Source organism: Strigops habroptila, chromosome 23 (assembly GCF_004027225.2).
Source record: "Strigops habroptila isolate Jane chromosome 23, bStrHab1.2.pri, whole genome shotgun sequence".
NCBI classification, from domain to species: domain Eukaryota; kingdom Metazoa; phylum Chordata; class Aves; order Psittaciformes; family Psittacidae; genus Strigops; species Strigops habroptila.
Window position 1 is genome coordinate 516456 of NC_044299.2, and position 26940 is coordinate 543395.

The 26940-nt window shown below is 68.1% G+C and overlaps 6 protein-coding genes across 7 annotated transcripts in view; 1 reads left to right on the forward strand and 5 right to left on the reverse strand.

Annotated features, from left to right (window-relative positions):
• Positions 1-14: 14 nt before the first annotated feature.
• STAT2 (signal transducer and activator of transcription 2) lies at positions 15-6474 on the reverse strand. Its single transcript, XM_030510509.1, is given in 24 exon segments — positions 15-205; positions 273-1510; positions 1589-1646; positions 1729-1917; positions 2084-2220; positions 2293-2381; positions 2479-2528; positions 2601-2700; positions 2702-2737; positions 3397-3495; positions 3565-3648; positions 3727-3783; positions 3862-3955; positions 4050-4070; positions 4175-4327; positions 4417-4575; positions 4661-4809; positions 4893-4978; positions 5055-5133; positions 5224-5316; positions 5399-5497; positions 5582-5732; positions 5810-5941; positions 6061-6474. Coding segments are annotated over 23 exon segments (3486 nt in total). The 5' UTR covers position 5941; positions 6061-6474; the 3' UTR covers positions 15-71.
• A 1047-nt stretch (positions 6475-7521) lies between these two features.
• APOF (apolipoprotein F) lies at positions 7522-8405 on the reverse strand. Its single transcript, XM_030510298.1, has 2 exons — positions 7981-8405; positions 7522-7947 (listed from the first exon to the last, which is right to left on the reverse strand). The coding sequence occupies exons 1-2, from the start codon at positions 8403-8405 to the stop codon at positions 7539-7541; spliced, it is 834 nt and encodes a 277-aa protein (XP_030366158.1). The 3' UTR covers positions 7522-7538.
• Positions 8406-8667: 262 nt separating this feature from the next.
• Positions 8668-18452, reverse strand: TIMELESS (timeless circadian regulator). The gene is made up of 33 exons (XM_030510299.1): positions 18080-18452; positions 17385-17549; positions 17215-17295; positions 16902-17080; positions 15798-16045; positions 15563-15716; positions 15372-15486; positions 15238-15300; positions 14774-14875; positions 14536-14691; positions 14325-14458; positions 14156-14243; positions 13900-14076; positions 13602-13819; positions 13357-13460; positions 13106-13275; positions 12900-13025; positions 12669-12820; positions 12498-12595; positions 12299-12416; positions 12025-12226; positions 11799-11950; positions 11482-11567; positions 11276-11399; positions 11104-11186; positions 10544-10692; positions 10311-10458; positions 10158-10226; positions 9960-10078; positions 9333-9477; positions 9214-9244; positions 9069-9142; positions 8668-8966 (listed from the first exon to the last, which is right to left on the reverse strand). The coding sequence occupies exons 1-33, from the start codon at positions 18437-18439 to the stop codon at positions 8875-8877; spliced, it is 4482 nt and encodes a 1493-aa protein (XP_030366159.1). The 5' UTR covers positions 18440-18452; the 3' UTR covers positions 8668-8874.
• A 668-nt stretch (positions 18453-19120) lies between these two features.
• Positions 19121-23080, reverse strand: MIP (major intrinsic protein of lens fiber). Its single transcript, XM_030510542.1, has 5 exons — positions 22517-23080; positions 21210-21530; positions 20006-20164; positions 19849-19929; positions 19121-19400 (listed from the first exon to the last, which is right to left on the reverse strand). The coding sequence occupies exons 1-5, from the start codon at positions 22667-22669 to the stop codon at positions 19221-19223; spliced, it is 894 nt and encodes a 297-aa protein (XP_030366402.1). The 5' UTR covers positions 22670-23080; the 3' UTR covers positions 19121-19220.
• A 1262-nt stretch (positions 23081-24342) lies between these two features.
• On the forward strand, positions 24343-26933 carry RBMS2 (RNA binding motif single stranded interacting protein 2). Of its 2 annotated transcripts, none has more exons than XM_030510535.1 (10): positions 24343-24541; positions 25201-25346; positions 25437-25495; positions 25570-25661; positions 25741-25898; positions 26004-26083; positions 26162-26271; positions 26378-26424; positions 26499-26592; positions 26692-26933. In XM_030510535.1, exons 1-10 carry the CDS (start codon positions 24344-24346, stop codon positions 26851-26853), a joined length of 1146 nt encoding a protein of 381 aa, XP_030366395.1. In that variant the 5' UTR covers position 24343; the 3' UTR covers positions 26854-26933. The 2 variants fall into 2 exon arrangements, with proteins under 2 accessions (XP_030366395.1, XP_030366394.1); XM_030510534.1 differs by having other exon boundaries at positions 24349-24541; positions 25198-25346.
• BAZ2A (bromodomain adjacent to zinc finger domain 2A) overlaps positions 26893-26940 on the reverse strand; it is a 16609-nt gene continuing 16561 nt past the window's right edge. The window contains exon 15 of the mRNA XM_030510300.1: positions 26893-26931. Coding sequence (XP_030366160.1) covers positions 26893-26931 — 39 coding nt within the window. The remainder of the gene's footprint in view (positions 26932-26940) is intronic.

The following is a 26940-nucleotide window of genomic DNA, read 5'->3' on the forward strand; positions in this document are numbered from 1 at the left end:
AGCGGCTCCTCGTGTGCGGCGCAACCCGCAGGGGGTAGGAAAAGGTTTATTTACAGGGCGAGGCGGGGGGGTCACTGGAAGTCGTTGGAGTCGATGTGGAGCGGGGGGATGTCGGTGGCGAAGAGGGAGCCGACGGCGACGGGCAGCGCCGTGTCCTCGGGCTGCGGCAGGAACGGGTCGTGGGCATCCAGGAGCGCGGCGCTGCCTGCGGGGGGCGGGCAGAGCTCAGCGCCGAAGGGACACCCCTGTCCCCCTCCGGCCCCGACACTCACCCGCCAGCCCGGGATCCAGCCCCTGCAGCTGCCCGTCCACGGCCTCCAGCATCAGCTCCACCGCATCCAGCGTTTCCAGGGTCCCCGAGCCCTCTGTTAGTGACTGCAGGAGCTCCTGCATCTCCAGGCTCCCGGGCAGCGGCTCCAGGTCCCTCAGCTCCGGCGGCAGTGGCCCCGGCTCCTCAGGGACCAGCAGTGGCTCTGCAGCCCCGGGCATCGGCTGCAGCATCCCCATGTCCCCAGGCACCGGCTGCAGCATCCCTGCATCCCCGGGCATCGGCTGCAGCATCCCCATGTCCCCAGGCACCGGCTGCAGCATCCCTGCATCCCCGGGTACCGACTGCTGCATCCCCGCATCGCCGGGCACCGGCTGCAGCATCCCTGCATCCCCGGGTACCGGCTGCTGCATCCCCGCATCACCGGGCACCGGCTGCAGCATCCCTGCATCCCCAGGTACCGGCTGCTGCATCCCCGCATCCCTGGGCACCAGCTGCAGCATCCCTGCATCCCCGGGCATCGGCTGCAGCATCCCCATGTCCCCAGGCACCGGCTGCAGCATCCCTGCATCCCCGGGTACCGACTGCTGCATCCCCGCATCGCCGGGCACCGGCTGCAGCATCCCTGCATCCCCGGGTACCGGCTGCTGCATCCCCGCATCACCGGGCACCGGCTGCAGCATCCCTGCATCCCCGGGTACCGGCTGCTGCATCCCCGCATCCCTGGGCACCAGCTGCAGCATCCCTGCATCCCCGGGCACCAGCTGTCCTCCAGGCAACACCTGCAGCATCGCCACAGCTCCAGGTCCCGGCTGCAGCATCCCCTGGCCCTCGGGGACGAGCTGCAGCACCAGCTGCGGCTCCATGTTCCCAATCTCTGGCTGCAGCACCTCCAAGACCCCTGATGCGACCTGCAGCGGCTGCGGAGGCTCCAGGCCTCGGGGCTGTGGCTGCAGCACCACGGGGCTTGTGGCCATCACCTGCACTGGCCCCAGGTTCCCAGAGGTGACCTGCAGCACCCCGGGGCTCATGGCCATCACCTGCACTGTCCCTGGGCTCGTGGGCTGCACTGACCCCAGGTTCCCAGACACGACCTGCAGCACCCCTGGGTCCCTGGGCTGCTGCATCCCGGAGCTCCCAGGCTGTGGTGTCCCCAGGCCACCAGGCTGCAGCTTCAGCGTCTCCAGGTTCTCCGTAGCAGCCACCAACTCCTCTTCCGTCTGCCATGACTCATTTGCCTGCCTATAGAAGAGATGCAGGGTCAGGGTGCGGGGAGGGACAGGAGGGTCCCCATTGCCACGTGGCATCCCCCTGCCTCACCTGGAGGACACGCGGATGAGGCGCCGGTTCAGGTACTTCTTCTGCTCCGTCAGGTTCCCTGAGGACAGCGAGGGGATGTCATGGGGGGGGCCGCAGACACCAACACCCCCCCATTGTCCCACACCACGCCAGGGCCGTACCCTCCTGCCTCTTGCTGTAGTAGGGCCCGAAGGCTTCGTCACGGGGGGTGTTGGGGTGCAGGAACCGGAGCGGGTTCTCGGGGATGTTCTCCTCTGCCAGTAGCTGGTAGTCACGGATGATGTCGGGCAGCGCCAGGGACACCAGCTCGGCCGCCGTGTAGGGAACCACGGCGCGGAATGCGGGGGGCCCTGCGGGGGGGTGGTGGTGGTGGTGTTGCTGGGGTGGGATATGGGGATATCCCGTATGGGGACCCACTACTGGGATATGGGGATATCCTGTATGGGGACCCACTACTGGGATATGGGGATATCCCGTATGGGGACCCACTACTGGGATATGGGGGGGGGCACTCACCACTCTCAGGGTGCTCCACCCATGTACAGGTGACCCCCCCCAGGATGCTCTCGCTGAACCGGATCAGGAACGTCCCCGTCCTCTTCCCCTTCAGCAGCTTCCTCTCTTGCTTCCGGCTCACGAAGCCCAGGATGAGCCTGGGGGAGGCACCATCAGCCCCCCCCGGGGTCCCCCCCTCCATCACCCCCCACCAGCCCCCCACCCCTTACCCATCCTTCCAGAGCTGCTTGAGGTGCTCCTGGAGCAGCCCCAGGATCCCGTCCAGCCAGGCCCAGAAGGAGAAGCCAGCGGCACCGTCCTGCAGGGAAAAGGGGGGCCATAAGGGCCATGGGGAGGTATGGGGGGTTATGGGGGGCTATGGGGGATAATGGGGGGCTATGGAGGGCGCTGCTCACCTTGGAGAACTTGGGCCAGGTCACGGTGCTCTCTGGAGATGGCTTCGAGCCTTGGAGGCGAGAGCAGGGTGAGGGGGAGCACGGCCCCTGGGGGGGGGTCTCGGGGCTGGGCCCCCCCTTACCGAAGAGCTTCTCAGCCAGCATGAGGAGATGGTCCCGGCTCAGGCCCTGCTCGGCCACGCTCCGGAACTGCCAGCTCAGCACCTCGGCCAGGCGCGGCCAGGGCGCCGGGGGGGGGCGCCGAGAAGAACTGCTGCTCCTGCGGGATGGGAGCGATGGGACAGGGATGGGACAGGGCACAGGGACCGGCAACAGGGACCGGGACAAGGACAGGGAACAGGCACCAGGGATAGCAACAGGGACAGGGAACAGGGAACAGGGACAGGGAACAGGGACAGGGAACAGGGATAGCAACAGGGACAGGAAACAGGGACAGAGAACAGAGAACAGGGACAGGGAACAGGGATAGCGACAGGGACAGGGATAGGGAACAGGGATAGAGATAGGGAACAGGGATAGGGAACGGAGACAGGGATAGGGACAGAGAACAGGGAACAGGGATAGCGACAGGGACCATGGACGAGGGATAGCAACAGGGACAGGGAACAGGGACAGAGAACAGGGAACAGGGACAGGGAACAGGGACAGAGAACAGGGAAGAGGGACAGGGAACAGGGATAGCAATGGGGACAGGGATAGGGAACATGGATAGGGAACAGGGATAGAGATAGGGAACAGGGACAGGGAACAGGGACAAGGAACAGGGACAGGGATAGGGAAGAGGGATAGGGACAGGGGACAGGGACGGGGACAGGAGACAGGGCAACAGGGCCATGCACTGGGGCAGGGGACAGGGGTACAGGGACATGCACAAGGCACAGGGGGACAGGGCCATGCTGCGGAGGGGGTCTCACTCGCCTTGGGGTTGGAGCTGAGCATGTTGAACCAGAGGATGGAGGCCCAGGCGCTGGAGAGCTGGCTGTTGTTGGAGATGATGATGAAGGGCAGCGTGGAGGTCTGTGGGGAGAGCAGGGGTCAGGCTGCCCCCCTCGGCCCCCCCCCAAGCCCTCCGGCCCCATCCCTCACCTCCAGCTCCAGCTCCAGCCCGCAGTAGGCGTACGCCAGCGTGAAGGTGATGAGGTGCAGCTCCTCTGTCACGACCAGGGGGCCCTGTGGGGCAATAGGGGGCACCGTGGGGCACCGGCCACCCCCGTGCCCCGCACTGCCCCCTGCTAAGGCTGCACCCACCTCGCCGGCGCCTTTGCTGCCCTTGCCCGACCTGCTGTCCTTCTGCTCCTTCAGTGTCTGTGGGGCAGGAGAGAGTTAGGGGCTGGGGTCCTCACCCCACAGAGGACTTGGGGGTCCAAGGGGGGGGGCCCCTACAAGGTACTGGAAGTCGCAGACCAGCTCCTCCTGGGAACTGTCCCCCACCAGGAGGGTTTTGCTGCTCGACGTCAGGATGTTGAACCTGCGGAACCTGTGGGGCAGATAAAGGCGGAGGGTGGGGGGCCGGGACCCCCGGGCTGGGGGGGAAGGACACGCATCTACTGCATCCATCACTCATCTCTCACCCCTTTATCTTGGGGGGGTCCCTGCAATAGACAAGAGGGTGTCAGTGGGGACCCCCCCCCCATTGCTGCGCTGATGGAAGGGGGGGTCCGGAGGTGGCGGGGCGGGGCGGGGCGGGGGTCCCGACCTGTCGATGTGGATCGTGGCCTCCATGTGGTGGTTGCGGTCGTGGAGGCGCAGGAGGAGGCGGGCGCGGGCCGAGAACTTGGTGGCGGTTCGCAGCACCAGAGGGCGCTTGAAGGCGTTGGGCATCGTGGGCTGCTGCTCCACCACGAAGGCTCTGCGAGGGAGCGGGGGGGCACCGGCAGGGTCAGGGTTGTGTCCCCCCCCCCACGTTTATACACCCCCCCGTCTGTGTGTGCCCCCCACCTCTGCAGCAGGTATGAGAGCAGCTCCTTCAGCCGCTGCTCCAGGAGCGGGGTCTCTGCCCTGAGCGGGTCCCGCTCGTAGGTCACCTTCTGCCGCAGCTCCCCCAGTGCCCGCAGCAGCCGCAGCAGCTGGAACAGCCCCTGGCCCAGCTCCGTGAACCTGCGGCACCGGGGGGGGGGGGGGTGTCAGCAGGGTCCGGCCCTGGCCCCCCCCACCCCGGGGTCCCCCTCCATCCCCGCAGTACCATGTCTCCAGCGGGCGCAGGCGGGTGTCCTCGGGGGCCCCCATGCAGGCGCGTTGCTGCCGGTCCCTCCAGGCCTCCAGCTCCTGCAGCAGGAAGTCCCGCAGCGTCTCGCTGCGCCCCAGGAGCTGCTGTATCTGAGCCAGCACCTCCTATGGATGGACACGGGGCTGAGCAGGGGGTATGGCCGTGGACCCCCCCACTAAGCCCCATCCCCGGAGCCCCCCATCCTCACCCGCCGCTGCCGGTCCAGGAGCTGCAGCTTGGCCTGGAGTGCTTGGATCTGCTGTGCGTACTGGGGGTCATTGGTCCTGTCCTCACCTGCGGGTGGAGTTTGGGGGGGTTCAGGGGGATACGGGGGGGGCGCAGGGCAGCAGAAGGCTGGGTTGAGCCTCACCTGGCAGGTAGTGCACCTTCAAGCAGAAGTCAAAGGCGTCCTGCATGTCCTCAAGGTGCCGGAAGGCGCGTTCGGCTTCCTGGGGGTACAAGGGGGTGAGGAGCCAGGCAGCCCCCCCGAGACAGGGACATGGGAATGGGGACATGGGGGTCCGGGGGGGGTCCGTTACCTGCAGGGCTGTGTGGAACTCAGTCAAGCGCCGCTGGATCTGCTGCTCCCGGTCGCTCCTTGGGGGTGGGCTGGGTGCTGGAGCTGCCCCCGCCTATGGAAACATGGGGTGTTGTGGGGCAGCGGGTGGCAGAGCCCCATGGGGTGCGCTGGGGGGGGGACAGGACCTGCCTTACCTGCCCCCCCGCCTGCCCCAGGCGCAGGATGCGCCGCTCCTCCTGCAGCAGGTTGGCCACCAGGTTGGCGAAGGCCTCTGGACACTCCTCGAACGCGGCCTGCGGAGGGGCTGAGGGGGTCAGAGGGGTGCAGAGACCCCCCCATCATGGACCCCCACCCCAGCACCTCCCTCTGCCGCCTACCTGGAGGTCCCGGTGGGCCTTGCGGAGGTTGTGCTTCAGCATGAAATCCTCATTGCCCAGCCCCAGGCTGCCCAGGCGCTCCCCCAGCAGCGCCAGCAAGGAGTGGAAGAGCATCCGGGCATGGGAGGAGAGCGGCTCTGCCGCCTGGCGCCTGTGGCACCGCAGGCTCAGCACCGGTCCGGCACACACCGCCCCCAGCCCCGAGACCCCCCCTTCCCGCTCCGTTACCAGTTTTGGTCCTCGATCCATGCCGCCAGGCACTGCCGCACGGCCATGGGCAGCGCGGCTGTGGCATAGAGCTGGTGGATCTGCTCCAGGTACGCGTTGGCCAAGTTCTGCACCTCCTGCCACTGCGCCATGCTTGGGAGTGCGGGGGGGTGGTGGTGTCAGCGTGGCCCCAGCGACCCCCCGGCCCCAGCGCGACCAGAGGGAGTGAAACAGCGCCCGCGCACCCCATAGAGCACCCCGCACACACGTACCTGCTCGCAGCACGGTGCTCCGGAGGCCCGCTGCTCCGACGGGGCCGTGGGTGCTCCCGCGTCCCGCTGCTCCGAAGGGAGCGCCCCGGGCTGCAGCCCCGTCCTGGGCCGGGAGGAAGCTCTGAGCCGCGGCGGAGCTTCCCCGGGGCCGGGACACACGCACCCCCCGCTCCTCCCGTCACCCCTCGCAGCACCCCGGGCCGCTCCGCAGGGACACCCCGAGAACGGACCCCCCCCGCCTTGCACCCCCGCGTCACCCCGATAGGTTCCCCGCACCCGGGGGGTGGGTGCCCCTGAGCACCCCAATGGACCCCCCCGAGGGTGACCCCCTCCCTGTGCCCCGAGCGGGGTCCCTGTCTCGGGGTCCCTGTCCCGGGGTCCCCCCGTCGGGTGCCACCTCGGCGGCTCCGGGCTCCCGGCGCAGGAAGGGGCGGAGGCCACGCCCCCTGCCAGCTGTGCGCGGTGATTGGAGGAGCGGGACGGCGAGGCCACGCCCCCAGGATGTCCGCTTCCCCGAAATGACGTCACGGGGCGGGGCCAGCGGGGGAGCCGGGATGGGAGCGGGGATGGGGGGACGTGGGAGAGAGACATTGGACAGGGAATAGGGGAACAGGGAATACGGGGACAGGGATATGGGGACAGTGATGGGAGAAAGGGACATGGGGATGGGGATAGGGGAACATAGGGACAAGGACATGGGGACAGGGAATGGGGGACTGGGACAGGGATATGGGGACGGTGATGGGGGAAGGGACATGGGGACAGGGATGGGGAACATAGGGACAAGGACATGGGGACAGGGATATGGGACAGGAATGGGGGGACAGTGATGGGAGAAAGGGACATGGGGATGGGGTTAGGGGAACATAGGGACAAGGACATGGGGCAGGGAATAGGGGAACTGGGACAGGGATATGGGGATGGTGATGGGGCAAAGGGACATGGGGACAGGGGTGGGGAACATAGGCACAAGGACATGGGGACAGGGATATGGGACAGGAATGGGGGGACAAGGACATGAGGACAGGGATATGGGGACAGTGATGAGGAAAGGGACATGGGGACAGGGATGGGGAACATACAGACAAGGACGTGGGGACAGGGATATGGCGACAGGGAAGCATGGGGAAGAGGAATTGGGACAGGGGCATGAAGAGGGAGCCCTGGGGACAGGGACTCCCCTGTGGACAGGGAGACAGAGCCCTGGGGACAGGGAGAGGCTGTGGGGCCAAGCTGCGCAGCCACTGGGATGAGGACAAGCGGTGGGGACAGGGACAGAGCCGTAAGGACTGGGGCAGGCTCTGGGGACAGGGCTGGACTATCGACAGCGATGGGGCCAGGCCGGCTGCCACCACGTGGCTCTGACAAGACCTCCCCGTGGGGACAAGGTCCCCGTGTCCCAGGGCAGGGCGGCCCCGCATTGATCTGACCCCGGCCACCCAGGACAGGGACACGAAGCCACTGCACGGGTCCTTTATTCAGACGATGAGCACGGGGCCACTGTGGGCACTGGGGGCCGTCGGGGGCTCCCCGTCCGAGGTGAAGTATGTGATGAGCGCCCGTACACCGGCCCTGAGCCCCGGCTGGAGCCCCACTTGCACCCCCAGCGCCACGGGGCCACCGGCGGCAGCGGCAATCGCGGCCAGGCTGGCGTAACCCAGGTCCTCGGCCACCTCCAGCGCCCGTGTGGAAGCCATGACCTCGCAGCCCTGGAAGGCGTAGTAGATGCTGGTGCCCAGGTTGTAGAAGGTGCTGACGCCCGGCACCCACTCCAGCACCCCATGAGCCTCCTGCTCCCCCGGCGGGGCGCAGGCATCGTCAGCATCTCGCTGCCGCCGCACGGCACCGTGGCACTGCGGCACCGGGATGCTCTCGGATGCGGGGTCCATGGCTCGGGATGGTCTCAGATGCTCCCCGGGTGCGGTGGGGGGGGTGCCGGCCGCGCAGGGCCGCACCAAGCTGAGCAGGACGAGGGACACGGCTTCGGGCGCCGGGTCCCGCCGCAGCCGCGCCAGCCCCCGCAGCAGCGCGGCGGCCGCGGAGGGACCGAGCTCCCGCATCAAGCCCCGCACCTCGGCCTCGGCTTGCGGGCTGCAGGCGGCGACGCTGAGCGCCAGCGCCATGGCGGCCCGGACCAGCGCCCGCGGCCGCGGCGGCAGCGCGGGGAAGCCGGGCAGGGCTGCGGGGCGCAGGTCCCGGCACCGGAACCCGCGGCCCGGCAGCGCCTGCGGGGGGTTGTGCTGCGCCAGCTCCGCCAGCAGCGCCGCGGGCCCGGTGCCAGCACCCAGCGCCATGGGCACGGCCCCCAGCAGGAGGAGGAGGAGGAAGAGCAGAGCCCGGGGCATGGCGCAGCTCTGGGACAGCCTATGGAGGGGGCAGAGCGCTGTTAACCCCCTCTATGGCACAGCCATAGCCCCCCCCGGACCCCCCCCCAGCCCCGGCTCACCCGCTCGCTGGTAGCCCCTGCCCGGTCCCAGTGCTGCGGGTGCAGCCCCTGCGGCCCCTTTATAGCCGCTGTTATCAGGGGCTGTTGCGACACGCGGGTCCTGGCGCAGCGACAGGGCAGCGTGCACGGCCAGGACCCCAGCCCCACAGAGCAGACGAGGCCAAGAGCTGCATCGATTTATTAGGTGGGTCCAGAGATAAATGCGTTGTGGGGGAGAAAACAGCCCAAAAGTAAAGAAATCCATGGGAAAAGGGAAGATTTTGGGATAAAACAAAGAAACGGAGACACCAGGACATGGGGGAAAAGGTGCTTCTGCAGCACCCTTAAAACCAGCTTTAACACCTATAGGAAACAGCCCAAGGGGAGCTTCAACCTTCCTCCTCCTCCTCTTCCACGCGGCGGATGCGCTTCCTCCTCCCCAGGGGCTGCAGCTCCTTGTCCTCAGGCGGCAGCGCTGGGCCTGGGGGTGAATGGAGCAGGGAAGGGGCTCAGCACCCAACCCAGGGGTGCGGGGGGACAGGGGGCACCCCATAACCCCCCCCCAGCGCCAGGCTGGACCCACCGGAGCTCCCGGAGGCCTCGTCCTCGCTGTCAAGGTCCCGCTGCCTCTTGCTGTGTGGCTGCACCGGGCTGGGGCTGCAGTGGGGGGGACAGAGCTCAGGGGTGAGCTCAGGGACCCCCGGAGTGGGGATGGGACCAGTTCTCACCTCTCTGAATCCGGCGGCTGCGGTGATGCTGCTGGGCATGAGAAATGTGGAATCATGGAATCAATGGGGTGGGAAAGAGCTTTAAGAGCACCAAGTCCAACTGTTCCAAGGTTCCTTACCTGGATCAGGGTCCTGCGGGCACCGGGGTGGCTCCGGCAGCCCCTGGGGGGACCCCGAGGGGTCAGGGCCATGGTGGGCGATGGAGGCGGCTGCACGGCGGAGCTGCCGCGGGGTGAGCGCAGCCGGGATGCGCCAGAAGGTTTCCTGGGCACAGAGGGGAGAGGCTGCAGGGCTGGGATGGGGATGAGCACGGGAACAGGGATGGGACTGGGTATAGGAAGTAGGATGGGGATGCGAACAGGGAGAGGGACAGGAACAGGAATGGGATCTGGGATGAGGATGGGAACAGGAATGGGATCTGGGATGGGGATGCAAACCAGGTGAGAAATGGAATGAGGACAAGGACAGGGATGGGGATGGGAACTGGGATGGGGAAAAGGACTGGGATGGGGAGGACAGGAATGGGAACTGCAATGGGGATGGGGACAAGGACAGGGATGGGAACTGCGAGGGGGAGAGGGATGGGAACGAGGATGGGGATGGGCACAGGGAGGGGAACTGTAATAGAGACAGGGGATTGGGATGCGGACAGGGAACTGAGATGGGAATGGGGATGGGAACAAGGATGGGGACAAGAACGGGAATTGGGACAGGGATGGGAACCGCGACAGGTACCAGCCCCTCACCTGCTCGCTGTCGGGGGGCCGCAGCCCCAGCCGCCGCAGCAGCGCCTGGAACCGCCGGTCCTCCATCGCGTCCTCATTCTCCTCCGAGAGCGGCACCAGCGGCACCGCGTGGGACGTGCCTGAGCCCCGTGAGCCCGGTGAGCCCCGGAGCGGGCCCTGGACCCCCCCCCAGCCCCTGCCCGGCCCCCCCCTCCTCACCGTCCTCCTCGCGGTCCCCAGCCGTCCTCCGCAGGCAGCTCTGGAGCCAGCGCAGGGGCCCGGCCAGGCCTGGGGGCACAGCGATGGGTGAAGCAGGATGCGGCCCCGCAGCCAAGCAAAGCCCAACCAGGGGGCTCCGAGCCCCAAACCCACCTTCCTGATGCAGCCGCTGCGCCAGGCCCTGCCCGGCCCCTTCCTCAGACCCCTCCATGGGGTCTTCATCATCCTCCTCTTCATCCTCCTCCTCCTCCTCACTGTCCCCATCCTCGGAGCTGTCCTGTGCCGGCACCGCTGGCGCTCCCTGCGGGGACCGGCAGGGTTTGGGTGCCTGTGACGGGGCAGCACCCACTGGGCCGCCCCAGCTCCAGCAGCCTCCCCCGTGGTACCGGTACCGGTGCAGGGCCATGGCCCTTCCTCCGGCGCCTCTTGTAGAGCTCCGCACGCGTCGCCACCAGCCCCAGCGCCAGCAGCTTGTCCACCACCCGCGCCCGCGAGCGCCGCGCAGTCAGGTGCTGCAGGATGTGGCCCAGCACGTCTGCGGGGGGCAACGGGGGGAAACAACAGGGGGATAATGGAGGGATAACGCGGTTAGCCGGGGGGGAATAACAAGGGATAACGGGGGAAATAATGGGGGATAACAGGGAGAAATAACAGGGAATAACAAGGGTTAATGAGGGAGAAATAACGGTGGATAACGAGAGAATAACAGAAGGATAATAGGGAGAAATAATGGGGGATAAGAGAGAGATAACAAGGGATAATGGGGGGAAATAACCGGGAATAACAGGGGAAATAATGGGGAATAAGGGGGGAAATAACAGGAGATAATGGGGGAAATAACGTGGGATAACAGGGGGACATAACATGGGATAACAGGGGGATACAGGAGGAAATAACAGAGGGCACTGGGGTGCTAACGGGGGGCTGCCCCCCCCGCCCCACTCACCATCCGAGCCCCGGAACTCCTCGAAGAGCCGCGTCAGCTCCTCCTCCTGCTCCTGCGTCCACAGCACGATGCGGGTGCCCTTCCTGCGGGGGGGACATGGGGGTCAGTCCCAGCCCCAGGGCCCAGCAACCACCCCGCTTGTCCCCCATGGAGGAGGGGGTCCCTGACCCACCTCTGCCGCGGGAGGTCGCGGGCGCTGCCGACCAGCCCCAACCGCACCAAGTGCTTCACAACGTGCCTCCGCGTGCGCCCGGGCGCCGGGAGCTGGGCCAGGAGGGCTCCAGCCACGTCCGAGCCTGCGGGAGCCGAGGATACAGGGATGGAGCCTCCGACACCCCCCGGGGGTCCCGCTGCACCCCCAAACCCCAGCCCCGGTACCTTCCACCTCCTTGTACTTCCAATAGAGCTCCCGCAGCTCCTGCTCCTCCTGCGGGGTCCAGGGGGGTGCCCGGCTCCTGCCAGCCCTGGGCAGAGACAGAGAGAAGGTGAAGGATGGTAAAGGGAGGTAACGGGAGCGATAGGATGCGATAGGATGCGATAGGATGCGATAGGATGCGATAGGAAGCGATAGGATGCGATAGGATGCGATAGGATGCGATAGGATGCGATAGGATGCGATAGGATGCGATAGGATGCGACAGCATGCGATAGGATGCGATAGGGAGGGCAGCACCCCCATCGCCAGCCCCTCTCACCCCTCTCCCTCCCGCAGGGAGCCGTAGCCCTCGCTCATCTCCCGGGCGGCCGCTGGGCTCTTCCAGAAGAGCAGCTCCACAAACGCCTTCTTGTTGGTGGCCGCCAGCGCAAAGAACTTGCCCAGGATGAACTTGGCCAACGCCACCAGCTCCTGTGGGCGAGAACGGGGCTGGGGGACACGGACCCTTTCCCGGGAAGAGGGGATGGAACCGGGACCCGTCTGACCTGGTGCGCGCCGGCGGCGGGGTCGTGAAGCAGCCGGTTGAAGAGGGCGAAGAGGGAGAGCTGGAAGAGCAGCGGCTCCATGTGCAGGTCGCGGGCCAGGCGGTGCAGCAGGCGGGCGGCGCAGTGGTTGGTGCGGGGGGTGTTGCGGGGGTACCCCCGCAGCAGCAGCACCAGCGCCCGCACCACAGGGGCACAGGCAAACCTGCCCCGGTAGCTCCGGTGAGTGGGGATCCCCCCAAACCCCTCCAGACCCACCCCTGGATCCCCCTCTCACCGTTTCAGGTAGTCAAGGAAGTTGAACTCCTTCTCCGACACCTGCACGGTCTCTTCCTCCTCTTCCTCCTCCTCCTCCTCATCTTCCTCCGGCTCCTCAGCCTCGGGGGGTGCATGCTCTGCAATGGGACAGCACTGAGGGTCTGGAGCACCCCCAAACCACAGCCCCCCACTCCCGGTGCCACCGGCCATGGACTCACGTGGCAGCGGAGCGAAGAGGATGTCCCGCAGCAGCCGGGTCTCCTCGGGCGGCCCCGCATCGGCGGATCCGAACACGTCCCCTTCGGGCCACACATCCCTGGGGAGAGACAGGGACAGGCTGTCACCGTGCCCGTGCACCGGGTGCGGGACGGGGAGCGCGGTGCCGGTACCGGGCAGAGCGGAGCAGCCGCAGGGCCTGGGGGACCCGAGCATCCCGCAGGCAGCCCTGGATGCGCAGCAGAGCCTCGGCGCGTTGCTCCTCCACCGGCGTCTCCGAGGCGGCGTCGAAGGGCACCACGTCCTCGGGGAGGGACACCTCGCCCTGTGTGGGACACCGTCACCTTGTGCCCCACACCGGGACACCCCGGGGTCCCCGCTATGGGGCTGGAGCCGTCCTCTACCTGCAGGCAAGCCTGGAGCTGTGGGGCCAGCCCTTCCCATAGCTCCTGCAGCTCCTCGGTGCTGGGCGGCTGCGGGGCCGTGGCTGCAGGCGCACGGGGCTGCTTCTTCCTCCGCACACGCTTGCTCTATAGGGGGACAAGGATGAGGTATGGGGGGGCTGCCTGTGCCCTGTAGGGACCCACCGGTGGGGTGGCCCCATCCCAACCTGCACCACGAGGCCGGAGCGGCCGCGGCAGAAGTGCTCCAGCATGCGGAGGAAGAGATGCGCCGTCTCCACCAGGTCCCGCAGGAAGCTGCGCGGCTGCTTGGTCTCGTCGAACTTGCGGAAGAGCGTGAGGAAGAGCTCCCGGTATTCCATCAGGTAGAAGATGTTGCCTGGGGAGGAGGAGGAGGAGGAGGAGGAAGGTGAAATGACATTCCCCAAGCCGGGATGGATGCAGGGACAAAGGGACTCACTCTTGATGACCTGGCTGCTGTCCCGCACCGCCTGCTCTGGGGACCGGTCCATCTCCTGCACCGTGCGCAGCAGCTCCTGGTACGCCTTGAGAGCCAAGTGCATCCTGGGGATGTGCAGTGTGGTCATAAAACCATGGAATGGGTTGGAAAGGACCTTAAAGCTCATCCAGCTCTGGGGATACCTTCCACTAGAGCGAGTTGCTCCAAGCCCCATCCAAGCAGAGATAGGGCACCCAAGCACCCACCTGCGTGCCCAGGTCACGGCCTCCTTCTTGTCCATCAATGCCATCTCATAGTAGGTGGTGAGGTTCTGCTCGATGAAGTGGAAGGCGCGGACACCCACTGTCTCCGACACCAGCTCCGGGCGGAAGCCCCGGTGCCGGTTGAAGGCCATGAAGAAGGCACAAGCCCACAGGTAATAGGTCTCATCGTGCTGCTGAGCCTTCTCCCGCACTAACTGGTCCTGGGGAGGCGCAGGATGTGGGGCTCAGCGGGGGTCCCGCAGCCCAAGGAGGGGGTCCCAGCCCCCCCGCAGCCCCTCACCTTGACCAGCAGCATCAGGCGGTTGTAGCAGCCCTCCAGGAAGTCCTGGCAGAAGCAGCGCAGGAAGAGCCGGACGTTGCGTGCGGAGCGATGGGGAAGCTCGGCCTCGGGGGCCGCCTGGCGCCGCCGGGGCACCCGCCGCGGCTCCTTGCCCAGGTCGTGGCTGTAGCTCTTCAGCTGCGGGCATTGAACACGGAGCAGCCACATTTAGACCCCTCCGGCATCATCCCCATCCCATCCCCATCCCCGTGCTCACATTGTGCAGCCCTTTGTGGAACACCACATCCCGGTCCCCAATCGCCTTCAGGCCCTGCAGGACGTAGGAGCCGCCAAACCGGGAGTGCCTGGAGCAAAGGGGGGGACATGGTCTGAGCAGCGCTGACCCCACCACGGGGGTCCCGGTGCTGCCACCCCCCTGCCCACACCTATACGGGCGCTGCAGCGCTCGGGTCCTCTTCTCCGCCAGCTCCCGCTGCCGCAGGCTCTGCAGCTCCCGTGTGTCCTCCCCGTGCTCAGCGCCCGCCTGCCCCTGCCCCAGTGCCGCCAGGTCCTCCGGGCTCTGCGGGCAGCACTGTCAGCGCTGTGGGGTGGGGGGTCCATGGGGGTCCCTGCCCCACCGGCCCCTGCTCCACTCACCTGGTCACGGAACATGAGGGAGATGATCTCCAGGACATGCAGCGCCCATTGCTGCTCCATCTGGGCGCTGGCCAGGAACTTGAGCAGATCGTCCATGCCGCTGATGTGCAGCACCCACAGCACCCGGTCATGCACGGTGGCGTCACCATCCACACCCTGGGGGACATGGGGAGGGGGGCTCAGCACCCCCACTATGGCCCCAGGCCTGCAGCACCCAGTGAAGGGTCCCATCCAGCACCTGCTCCTCGGTGGGGTCCGGGGGAACATGCAGCACATTGCGCACCAGCAGCAGGATCCTCTCGATGAGCAGCGTGTCCTCCTCCTGCCGCTGCTCCCAGTCCTGCAGGGACGGAGCCGTGAGGGGTCCCCGCAGCACCCACGGGGATGGAGCCGGGAGGGGTCCCCGCAGCACCCACGGGGATGGAGCCGGGAGGGGTCCCCGCAGCACCCACGGGGATGGAGCCGGGAGGGGTCCCCGCAGCACCCACGGGGATGGAGCCGGGAGGGGTCCCCGCAGCACCCACGGGGATGGAGCCGGGAGGGGTCCCCGCAGCACCCACGGGGATGGAGCCGGGAGGGGTCCCCGCAGCACCCACGGGGATGGAGCCGGGAGGGGTCTCCGCAGCACCCACGGGGATGGAGCCGGGAGGGGTCCCCGCAGCACCCACGGGGACAGACCCCACACAGGGATATGGCACTCACAAGCTGCAGCAGGTCATAGAGCTTCTCACTGAGCACCCCAAAGACTTTCTCACTGGCAAACGCCTGTAGAAACCCCTGTGTCAGCGAGGGGGGCTCGGGGAGAGCCCCCAGCCCATGGGGGGGGTCAGACTCACCTCTTTATAGGCCTGGAGATAGGACAAGACCTGGAGGAAGTGGTGCCGGGAGGTTGCATCCGGTGGGACTTTGCCGAAGCAGAGCAGCGCCGGCTGCGTCAGGTTCACCATCAGCCTACGAGGGGAACAATGATGCTCCATGGGGAGCCCCACGGGACCCCCACGGGCCCCCCCAACCTTCCCCCCTGTACCTGACCACGGCGTCGAACAGGACCTTGTCCTGCGGGTACTGCACCAGGATGGGCAGGAGATCGTTCTGTAGGATCTGGGCTGCCCCAAGTTGCTGTCGCACATCCCGGGTCTCATCCTCATGGCGCAGGTACCGGATGAGGTCCTTGACGCTCTCTGAACGGGGGGACACGGTGGGGTGAGCCCCCCATCGCCACCCTCAGCCCCGCCGCCGCCTCCCGCCGGCCCCTCCGGTACCGAGGCAGTCTGGCTCCCGGTGGTACACGTCCCCTTCCAGGTAGCCCAGAGCGCTGCAGGTAGCGAGGAGCTCGCAGTTCATCATGTACCAGTCCATGCAGCGCGGCGCGGCGCCGGCAACCGGGGGCCTTGTGCGGGGCGGGCACCAGCGCCCCCTGTTACCCCCCCCAACCCCGGCCGCTGCAGCCGGTACCGGAGCTCCCGCCGCTCCCGGCCCGTTCCCGCGGCCCCGCGAGCCGGCGCGGGGGCGCCGTTACACAACAGCCCCAGTTCCCGCGCCCGGCGGCCCCGCCCCGCTCAAGGGCTTAAAGCGGCAACTCCCGCCCAGCGCACGCTGTGGGCCCCACTCCTCCCTCCCTCGCCTCCCGCCTCCCGCATAACCCGTGCGGCCGGTGCCTCGCAGCTCCTCCCGTCCCCTCGCTGTCCGCACCGACCCTGCGCCCCCCTCCCCTCTCCCGCATCGATGCGGTGTGTCCCCCCCCTCCGTGGTGCACGCATGCGCGGCATCGCCCTTTTAAGTGCGGCGCAGGGCGGGGGCCTCCCCTGCTGGCGCGGGAACGGACCGCGCCTCCCGGCAGCTCTCGCGCGGTTGCCGGGGCGACGCGGGCTCGGGCTGGTCCCTCCCATCCCCGGTCCCCCCATCCCCGGTCCTCTCCATCCCCGGTCCTCCCCATCTCCGGTCCCCCCCATCCCCGGTCCCCCCATCCCCGGTCCTCTCCATCCCCGGTCCCCCCCATCTCCCGTCCCCCCATCCCCGGTCCCCCCCATCCCCCGTCCCCCCCATCCCCGGTCCCCCCCATCCCCGGTCCCCCCCATCCCCGGTCTCCCCCATCCCCGGTCCTCCCCATCCCCGGTTCTCTCCATCCCCGGTCTCCCCCATCCCCGGTTCTCTCCATCCCCCATCCCCGGTCCCCCCCATCCCCGGTTCTCTCCATCCCCGGTCCCCGGCGCCGGGCACGGCCGGTTACCAAAATAAACGCTGCTGTTTAATGCACCGAACACAGCGCTCCCGCCGCGGCGGTTCGCGGGGGCCGGGCCCCGCCGCCGCCCGCCGCACACACACGCACCACAACGCAGCCAAGCGGCGGGGCGGGCGGGACCTACAAGCCCTGAGTCTTCAGCTCCAGCGGCTCCGCCGGCGGCGCGGGCGGCGGCTCGGTGGCGGGCGGCGCTCCCTTGAGGGCGGCCAAGCGCTCGGCCAGGCTGCGCGGCCGCGGGCACAGCGCGAACTCGTACAGCACCGAGCCCAGCGCCGCGCCCAGCACCGGACCCGCCCAGAACACCTGCGGGGGGGGGCGCGGGGTGGGCACCGGCACCGGGTACCCCATTACCCAGCGCAATGGTGGCGGGGGGGGGGGGGGGGGTCCCGGGACAGGGATGCGGGAGGGATGCGGGGTTCCCCCCCCGCAGCACTTACCCAGTGGTTGGTGAAGTTGCGGGTGATGACGGCGGGCGCGAAGGAGCGCGCCGGGTTCATGCTGGCGCCCGTGTAGTGGATCTGCGGGAGGAGGACGCGGCGGTGGGTGCCGGACCCGTCCCCGCTGCCCCCGATGTGCGGTGCGGGGGGACCCCCGCGGCCGCTCTTACCCCGAAGAGGTGGCCGAGGGCGAGGGAGAAGCCGATGGGCAGCGAGGCCGAGCCCGGGCGCCCGTCGTGGCGGTCGTCGAAGCTGGCGAAGACGCAGAGCACGAACTGCGCGGTCAGGAGCAGCTCCACCACCGTGCCCTGGCCCGGCCCCACGCCGGGGTGTAGCTGCAGCGGGGGGGGGGACGGGGCTCAGCACCCCCCAGAGACCCGCACTGACCCAGCACGCTAAATCCCTGCTCACCCAGGATTTGGATTCCCAGCACCCATTAATGCCCCCCCATCCCCAAGCTCCTCCAAGACCCCCTAAACTCCCCATTAACCCCCGTTACCCCCATTCACCATCTCAATCCCCCATTACAGCCCCCCTCAACCCCAAAGCTCCAAGCACCCCCAGACCCCCTAAACCTTTCATTAACCCCCCATTAGCCCCATTCATCATCTCACTCCCCCATTACAGCCCCATACACACACCCCCAAAGCCCCAGACACCTCCCAGCCCCCCTAAACCCCCCATTAACCGCATTCAGCATCTCAATACCCCATTACAGCCCCCCTCAACCCCAAAGCTCCAAGCACCTCCCAGACCCCCTAAACCCTTCATTAACCCCCCATTAGCCCCATTCATCATCTCCATCCCCCATTACATCCCCATGGCACCCCCAAAACACCCTCCGGGAGCCCCACTCCCCGCTCACCGCGCTGAGACCGAGGGTGCCGCGGATCGGGGCCGGTGTCACCCCATAGAGCACCCCGGCCCCGGCCAGCGCACCCAGCACTTGTGCCAGCAGGTAGCCCATGGCCCGGGCCACCGAGAGCTGTGAGGCCATCAGGAAAGCCAAGGTGATGGCCGGGTTGACGTGGCCCCCGCTGACATGACCCAACACCTGCACTAGGGTGGCTTGAGCCAGCCCAAAGGCTAGGGCAGCCCCCAGGACGCTGGGGGGGCCCGGGGCCCAGCGCAGGGACGCCCCCAGCCCCAGCAGGGTATAGAGGAGGCTGCCCAGGAACTCGGCCAGGACGGCCCTCCAGAAGGAGGACGAGCGCAGCTCCCGCATGGCCTGGCCCCGCTGCTGCTGCCCCACTCGGCCCCGCTCCCCTCCCCGGGGGCCGCCCGCAACCACCTTTATAAGCACCCCCCGGGCCGGCCCCGGGGGTGGGATCCCGCCACCCCCCCACTCCCCCCTTCATTAACCACTTCGCTGCCCGGTGACACACAAAAAGGCTTCCCCCCCCCTCCCCGAATAGCGGGGACCACCCCGAGGTGCGCCCCCCCCTCCATCCCTGGGGCTGACTTGGAGTGGGGGGACACCCACAACACTGCCCCATAGGTGCTGTTGGTGAGAACACAAGACGGGGATCCACCCTCGCTGTGCCCCACATATGTGGGGCTGGGGGTGCCCCCCCTTTTCCCCCCCCCCGGCTGGGGGCCCCGGCGCTGTTGTGTGCGGGAGGGTTGATTGAGCCCGGCTTAGCGGGCGCTAATTCCCGGCCGGGGCGGGGATTAGAGCCCGGCGCGGCCATTGGCGCCCGCCGGAATCTGCCGGGGCTGCAGAGGCTGCCACAAAGCGCTTTGCTGCGCTCAGCGCCCGGCACGGGACAGCCATGGGGGGTCCCGGCCCCCCCCCTTCCCTATGGGGCCGCAGGGAGGGGGCACCCGCCTGGGAGAGGGGGAGAGCATCGAGGGGGACCCCGGTGCTGGGGCGTTGCAGCCCCATTGAGACCCCCCCACGGCAATGCTCGGACCTAAAACCAGCTTTAATAAGCGGCGGTGATGGGCTGGGGGGGGGATGCGGTGATGGGGTCCAGGACCCCCAACTCCTATGGGGTGCGGGGGGCTCAGGCCGGGGGGCTGTGGGTGGGGGGTGAGGAAGGGGCCGGGCTGGTGGCCTCGACCAGCGCCACGTCCCTGCAGGCCAGGCAGGACCGGAGCTTGTCCCGGGATGCGCCGGGAGCCAGGAGGAACTCATGGCAGAGCCCGGCCAGCACCGAGCCCAGCACCGGCCCCAGCCAGTACACCTGGGGGGGGGGACACATGGGTCAGGAGGGGACGCACATGCAGGATCGGGTGCCCCAGGGATAAGGGGATGCAGGGTTAGGGGCTGCCGGGCACTGCTCAAGGGATGGGGCGCAGGGACCCCCAGGGATGGGAGCAGGGATAAGGACAGGGACAAGGATGACGACAGGGATGCAGATGGGGATGAGGACAAGGATGGGGACAGGGATGGGGATGGGGACAAGGATGAGGATGGGGATGGGACTGACTGGAGGAACCTGGTCCAAGGGGGGATCACACGTTTGGGATGGGGGGACCAGGGGAGCCCTCTCCCAAGGGATTGGGAGGGACCCATCTTGTAATGGGGGGACCCAGAGGACCCAAAGTGGGGCTGCAGCTGGGACAAGAGGGTGGGGACAGGCCCGGGGGGGTCCCACATCGGGCTCTCGGGGGGGGGACACCCCAACTCACCCAGTGGTCGTCCCAGACACCGGTGACAAGGGCTGGACCCAGCGAGCGCGCGGGGTTCATGCTGCCCCCCGAGACCGGCCCCTGCGGGACAGGGGGGGTCAGGGCCAGCGGGGGGGGGGGCACCGGCAGCCCCGGGGGGGGCCGGGGGGGTCCTTACCGCAGCCAAGGCACCAGCAGCCACGGCGCTGCCCAGGACCAGCCCCCCCCCGCCATGGGGGGGTGCCCGGGAGGAGGTGGCGAAGGTGGCCAAAGCCAGCGGGATGGTGGCCAAGGTCTCCCAGGCCAGGGCCTGTCCTGCCGTCCCCTCCGCGCTCACCTGCAGGCCCAGCGCCCGGAGCCGGGGTGGGACGGGAACGGGGATGGGGACAGGGATGGGGATGGGGACAGGGATGGGGATGGGGACAGGGATGGGGACAGGGGTCAGGATGGGGACAAGAATTGGGATGGGATGGGGACAGGGATGGGGACAAGGGTCAGGATCGGGATGGGGACAGGGATAGGGATGGGGACCGGGACAAGGGATGAGGATGGGGATGGGAAAAGGGACAGGGATGGGGACAGGGGTCAGGATGGGGATGGGGACGAGAATTGAGATGGGGATGGGGAGAGGGATGGGGACAGGGATGGGGATGGGGACCGGGACAAGAGATGAGGATGGGCATGGGGACAGGGATGGGGACAAGGGTCAGGATTGGGATGGGGACAGGGATAGGGATGGGGACCGGGACAAGAGATGAGGATGGGGATGGGAAAAGGGACAAGGATGGGGACAGGGATGAGAATGGGTATGCAAACAGGGATGGGGACAGGGGACAGAAATAGGGATGGGGATGGGGACAAGGGATGAGGATGGGGATGGGAAAAGGGACAGGGATGGGGACAGGGGTCAGGATGGGGATGGGGACAAGAATTGGGATGGGGGTGGGGACAGTGATGGGGGTAGGGATGGGGACAGGGATGGGGACAGTGACGGGGACAGGGATGGGGACAGGAACAGGAATAGGGATGGGGACTGGGACAAGAAATGAGGATGGGGATGGGAAAAGGGACAGGGATGGGGACAGGGACAAGGATGGGGACATGGATGAAGATGGGGATGGGAACAGGGACAGGGATGAGGACGGGGTGGTGATGGAGACAAGGACAAGGATGTGGACAGGGATGTGGACACAGATGGGGATGGGGATGAGGATGGTGACAGGGACAAGGATGGGGACAGGGATGAGGATGGGGATGGGGACAGGGCTGCAGACAGGGATAGGGATGGGAACAAGGGCAGGGCTGGGGACAGGACGGGGGATGAGGATGGCGGTGGGAAAAGGGATGGGGATGGGCACAAGGATGAGGATGGCGCCACTCACCCTGGTGACGAGCCCGGTGTCCTCCGGCAGCGCCAGGCGGGCGCCCGCAGCCGCCAGCAGGGCCCCGCAGCCCTGGGCCAGCAGCGCCGCGGCCGCGCGCCGGGCACCCAGCTTGCGGGTGCAGAGCAGGGCCAGGGTGAGCGCGGGGTTGGCCTGGGGCGCCCCGGGGGTGCAGCTCAGCGCCGCGGCCGCCAGGCCCCCCCCCAGCGCCGGCGCCAGCGGCCCCGGGGCTGCCGAGGAGCCCAGCACCAGCGCCACGAACAGCAGCGTGGCCACGGCCTCCGCCAGCGCCGCGCGCCACAGGCACCCGCTGCGCTGCTCCTGCGGGAGGGGACACCACGGGGGACACCATGGGGGACAGGGGCATGGGTGACACCATGGGTGACACCATGGGTGACAGTATGGGTGATATGGGCATGGGTGACACCGTGGGTGACACTGTGGGTGACATGGGCATGGGTGACACCCTGGGTGACACCGTGGGTGACATGGGCATGGGTGACACCATGGGTGACACCATGGGTGACACTATGGGTGACATGGGCATGGGTGACACCGTGGGTGACACTGTGGGTGACATGGGCATGGGTGACATCGTGGGTGACACTGTGGGTGACATGGGCATGGGTGACACCATGGGTGACACTACGGGTGATATGGGCATGGGTGACACCCTGGGTGACACTGTGGGTGATATGGGCATGGGCGGCACCCTGGGTGACACTGTGGGTGATATGGGCATGGGTGACACCATGGGTGACACCCTGGTTGACACTGTGGGTGATACAGGCATGGGTGACACCATGGGTGACACTGTGGGTGACATGGGCATGGAGTGATGCAGTGAGGGGGTGACACAGTCATGGGTGACATGGGCATAGGGTGACACGATGATAGGGTGACACAACCATGGGATGACACAGTTATGGGTGGCATGGTCATGGGGTAACACAGCCATGGGTGCCATGGTGATGGGGTGACACAGCCATAGGGTGACACTGTGACAGAGCACCCTGCTGACGGGGTGTTGTAGCGATGGGGTACTTCAGTGACAGGGCACCATGGCAACGCGGTACCTCGGTGCTGGGTACCTCAGTGATGGGGTACCACGGTGATGGGGTACCACGGTGATGGGGATACCCTGGCGACAGCATCACCATGGCAACCACAGCACCACAGCAATGGTGACAGCGATGGGTGCCGGGGTTCCGGGGGGGGGGGGCTGCAGGAAGGGACCTGGGGGGGGCCATGGGGGTGAGCGGGGGGCTGAAGGGGAAGGGGCTGGTGCAGCGCGGGGCTGTTCTTACCTCCCCGATGGCCATGGCGCAGCGGTGGGGCTGAGGGCGGTGTGGGGGCACCCGAGACACGTCCCCGTCCCCCCCGCGGTGTGAGGAGGGGGGAGATGTGGGGCAGAACCCTTTGGTGGGGGGGGCACAGCTCAGAGCATCTCTGGGTGCCATAGCAACCAGCTGGACCACATTGGGGGGTTGCCCCGGCGACCAGAGATGAAAGGGAGGATGAAAGGCTATGGGGGGGGGCCCAGGGCCGGGGGGGCGGTGGGTGCCCCCCGGGTCCCCCCCCCCGGCCCTGCCAGCTCAGCAGCGCGTGGGGTGAGTCAGCGCGAAGGGCCTGGCTCAGCACCGGCGCTGCTGACACCCTGCAAAGAGCCAGAACAATCCGCGCCCGGGCGCGCACAAAGGGGGGCGCGGGGACACACGGACACACGCAGCGACACACGGACACACGCAGCAACACACGGACACAGGGACACGGGTACAGGGACACGGACACAGGGACACACACAGGAGACACGGACATGCACGGGGCCCTGTTGCTCCCTGCATTGTCCCAGAGTGGGCAAAGGGGCCGCCGTGTCCTGCCTCATAGACCCCCCCCGGACCCCCATCCTGCCCCACAGACCCTCCCCAGGACCCTCATCCTGCCCCACAGACCCCCCCGGACCCCCATATTGCCCCATAGACCCCTTCAGGACCCCTATCCTGCCCCATAGACCCACCCAGGACCCTCATATTGCCCCACAGACCCCCCCCCCGACCCTCATCCTGCCCCATAGACCTCCCACAGGACCCTCATCCTGCCCCATAGACCCCTCCAGGACCCCTATCCTGCCCCACAGACCCCCCCCGGACCCTCATTCTGCCCCACAGACGCCCCCAGGACGCCCATACTGCCCCACAGACCTCCCACAGGACCCTCATGCTGCCCCATAGACCCCCCCAGGACCCCCAACCTGCCCAACAGACCTCCCACAGGACCCTCATCCTGCCCCACAGACCCCCCTAGTACCCCCATCCTGCCCCACAGACCCCACCAGGACCCTCATCCTGCCCCACAGACCCCACTAGGACCCCCATCCTGCCCCATAGACCTCCCACAGGACCCTCATCCTGCCCCATAGACCCTCCCAGGACCCTCATCCTGCCCCACAGACCCCCCCAGGACCCCCATCCTGCCCCATAGACCTCCCACAGGACCCTCATCCTGCCCCATAGACCCCCCGAGGACCCTCATCCTGCCCCATAGACCCCCCCTAAACCCTATACCACTCCCCCCCCCCCCCCCCCCCCCCCGCCGCTCCAAGATGGCGGCCCCCAGCGAGGCCTCAGCAGCGGGGCGGGGCCCTCCGGAGTCACGCGGCGGGGGAGGGCGGTGCCAAGATGGCGGCCCCCTGGCGGGGAGGGGGGGGGGGGTGTGTCTGTGTGTGGATGTGGGGAGGGCGAACCACGTGATCGGCAGCTCCAAAATGGCCGCGCCCATGGTGCGGGCGGCGCGGGGCGGGGCCAGCGCCGCGCCGAGGGGTAATGGCGGCGGGGGCGGGGCTTCGCGGCCTTAAAGGGGCCGCGGCTTCGAGGTCTTAAAGGGGCCGCGGCTTCGAGGTCTTAAAGGGGCCGCGCAGGACGGAGCAGGGCTCACAGGGGCCGTAACGCCCGGGGATGCTGCGTGGCTCCGGGGCCGCCCATCCCCGGTGGGTTGAGGGGGGGGGGCTGTGTCCGTTCCCGGTGCGCACCCCCGCCAAGCTCCCCGCTCTCCGGGGGCGCAGTTGCGGTCCCGCGGCCACACGGGGCTTCCCCGCGGTGTGTTCTCCCTTCCCGGTACGGCGCGGATCCATTCTTATGGAGCTCATCGGGGCGGCCCCGTCCCGTCCCATCGCGGCGTTAGGACCCGGCGGTGCCAGCTCCGCTTCCCGGCTGTCTCCCGGGCGTGACGTCAGGCGCGGGCCCGCCCCGGCCCCTTCGCTCGGCAGAATGCTGCTCTCGGTGCCGCCGCGCTCGGGCCTCCCCGCCTTCGCCTACAACAAGAGCGGCAAGAAGGTACCGGCGCTTCGGACCCGCACCGGTGTCCGTGCCCCACCCCCCCCCCGCACCGCGGCCACGCACCGGGCGGGACCCACCGGCTGTGGCAGCGGGGGGGGGGGGGCGGGCACAGGCGCGGCGGGGCCGCACGGAGCGATGCGGGGGGGTGCGGGGGCACCGCGGGTCCTGCCCCCCCCTCGCCCCCCTGCACCCACAGGCCGCTGTCCACGCGTGTGTCCCCCCCCACGGGACACGCACACGCATGTGTGTGTATGTGTCACGCTTAGGACACGCTTGCACACGCGTGGGGTAGCGCACACGCTTGTGAACCGGTCACGCGTGTGCGTGCGGTGCACACGCACATGTGTGCGCATCTACATGTGCGTGAACATGCGTGATCGCGTGTGTCGGGGGGGGCCATGAGGGTGTCTGTGGGTGCTGGGCATGGGTACCACATGGGTGGGTGTGCGGGGGGGGGTTAAGGGGGTCCCCTCCCCATCGCCACCCTGAGGCTGGGTTTGGGGGGACCCGGGGCTGTGGGGACATGGGGGGCTGACACAAGGGGCCGATGAGTGTCCCATGGGTGGGGGGAGCCCCAGAATGGGCAGGATCCAACCATGGGGGGGGGGGGGGGGGGTGTCAGGCTTTGTGGTTGCTGACCCCCTGCCCCCCAGCAGCCCTATGTGCCGCCAGCGCAGCCGCTGGGCCCCCCCAGCCCCAGCCCCGCGGGGGGGGCCACGGACCAGCTCAGCAAGACCAACCTCTACATCCGGGGGCTGCACCCCGGCACCACGGACCAGGACCTGGTGAAGCTCTGCCAGCCGTGAGTGGGGCCGGGACCCCCCCCGGGGGATGGGGGTCACACTGTGGGGGGGGGTCCCACTTGGCGCTGACCCCCCCCTGTTTCGTGCAGGTACGGGAAGATTGTCTCCACCAAAGCCATCCTGGACAAGACAACCAATAAGTGCAAAGGTTTTGGGGGGGCAGCGGGGTGAGGTTGGGGGGGGTCTGGGGGCTTTTCTCACTATCACCCCCCTCTGTTTTAGGTTATGGTTTCGTTGACTTCGACAGCCCCACAGCAGCCCAGAAGGCAGTGACAGCGCTCAAGGCCAGTGGGGTGCAGGCACAGATGGCCAAGGTACAGCCCAGCCCCATGGGGACCCCCGGGACCCCCAATGGGGACCCATCTGACCCACCCTGATCCCCCCCCCCCCCAGCAACAGGAGCAGGACCCCACCAACCTCTACATCTCGAACCTGCCGCTGGGGGTGGACGAGCAGGAGCTGGAGGCGCTGCTGAAGCCCTTCGGGCAGGTCGTGTCCACCCGCATCCTGCGGGACCCGCACGGTGCCAGCCGTGGTGTGGGCTTCGCACGGTATGGGGCGGGTATGGGGTGGGGTGGGGGTGTCCAGGAGATGGGGGGGTGCTTGGGGGTTGTGGGGGGGGCCCCATGCCTGGCCCCAGCGCTGTTCCCCCCCAGGATGGAGTCCACGGAGAAGTGCGAGGCCGTCATCACCCACTTCAATGGGAAGTACATCAAGACCCCCCCCGGGGTGCCAGGTGAGATGGGGGGAGGTGTCTGTGGGGCTGTACGGGGGGTCATGGGGTGGGTGATGGTGCTGATGGACCCCCCCATAGCCCCCCCGGACCCACTGCTCTGCAAGTTCGCGGATGGGGGCCAGAAGAAGCGGCAGAGCCAGGGCAAGTTCGTGCCCAACGGGAGAGCCTGGGCCCGGGACGGCGACGCGGTGAGAGGGGGCCGGGGTGTGGGTCCTGCTGTGGGGTAGACCCCAATGCTGCCCTATGGGGGGCGGCTGTGGGGCGATGCTGATTCTCTCCCCCCCCTCCCACCAGGGCACAGTGACCTTGGCCTATGACCCTGCGACAGCGCTGCAGAACGGGTGGGTGCCCCCCGCCATGGGTTCAGTGGGGTGGGGGCTGCCGGCTGCGCCCCCCCTGACCCCCTGCCCCATAGGTTCTACCCAGCGCCCTATGGCCTGGCCCCCAGCCGGATGATCGCCCCCACGGCCCTGGCCCCATACCTGCCCTCCCCTGTGTCCTCCTACCAGGTATGAGGGGGGGCTGGCGGGGGTCTGGGGGTCCTGAGCCGGGGGGGGGTGTCTGGGTGCTCGGGGGAGCCCCCACCCGCTCCCTCCCTCCTGCCGCAGGTCCATGGTCCCGCCTGGATGCACCCGTCGTACCTGGTGCAGCCCACGGTGAGCCGGGGTGGGGGGTGGGGGGGGAGCGTGGGAGCCCCGCCCACTGTGAGCGAAACCCCGCCCACTGTGATCATATCCCGCCCACTGCGAGCGAAACCCCGCCCACTGTGAGCATAGCCCCGCCCACTGCGAGTGAAACGCTGCCCAGTGTTATCGTAGCCCCGCCCACTGTGACCATAGTCCCGCCCACTGCGAGCT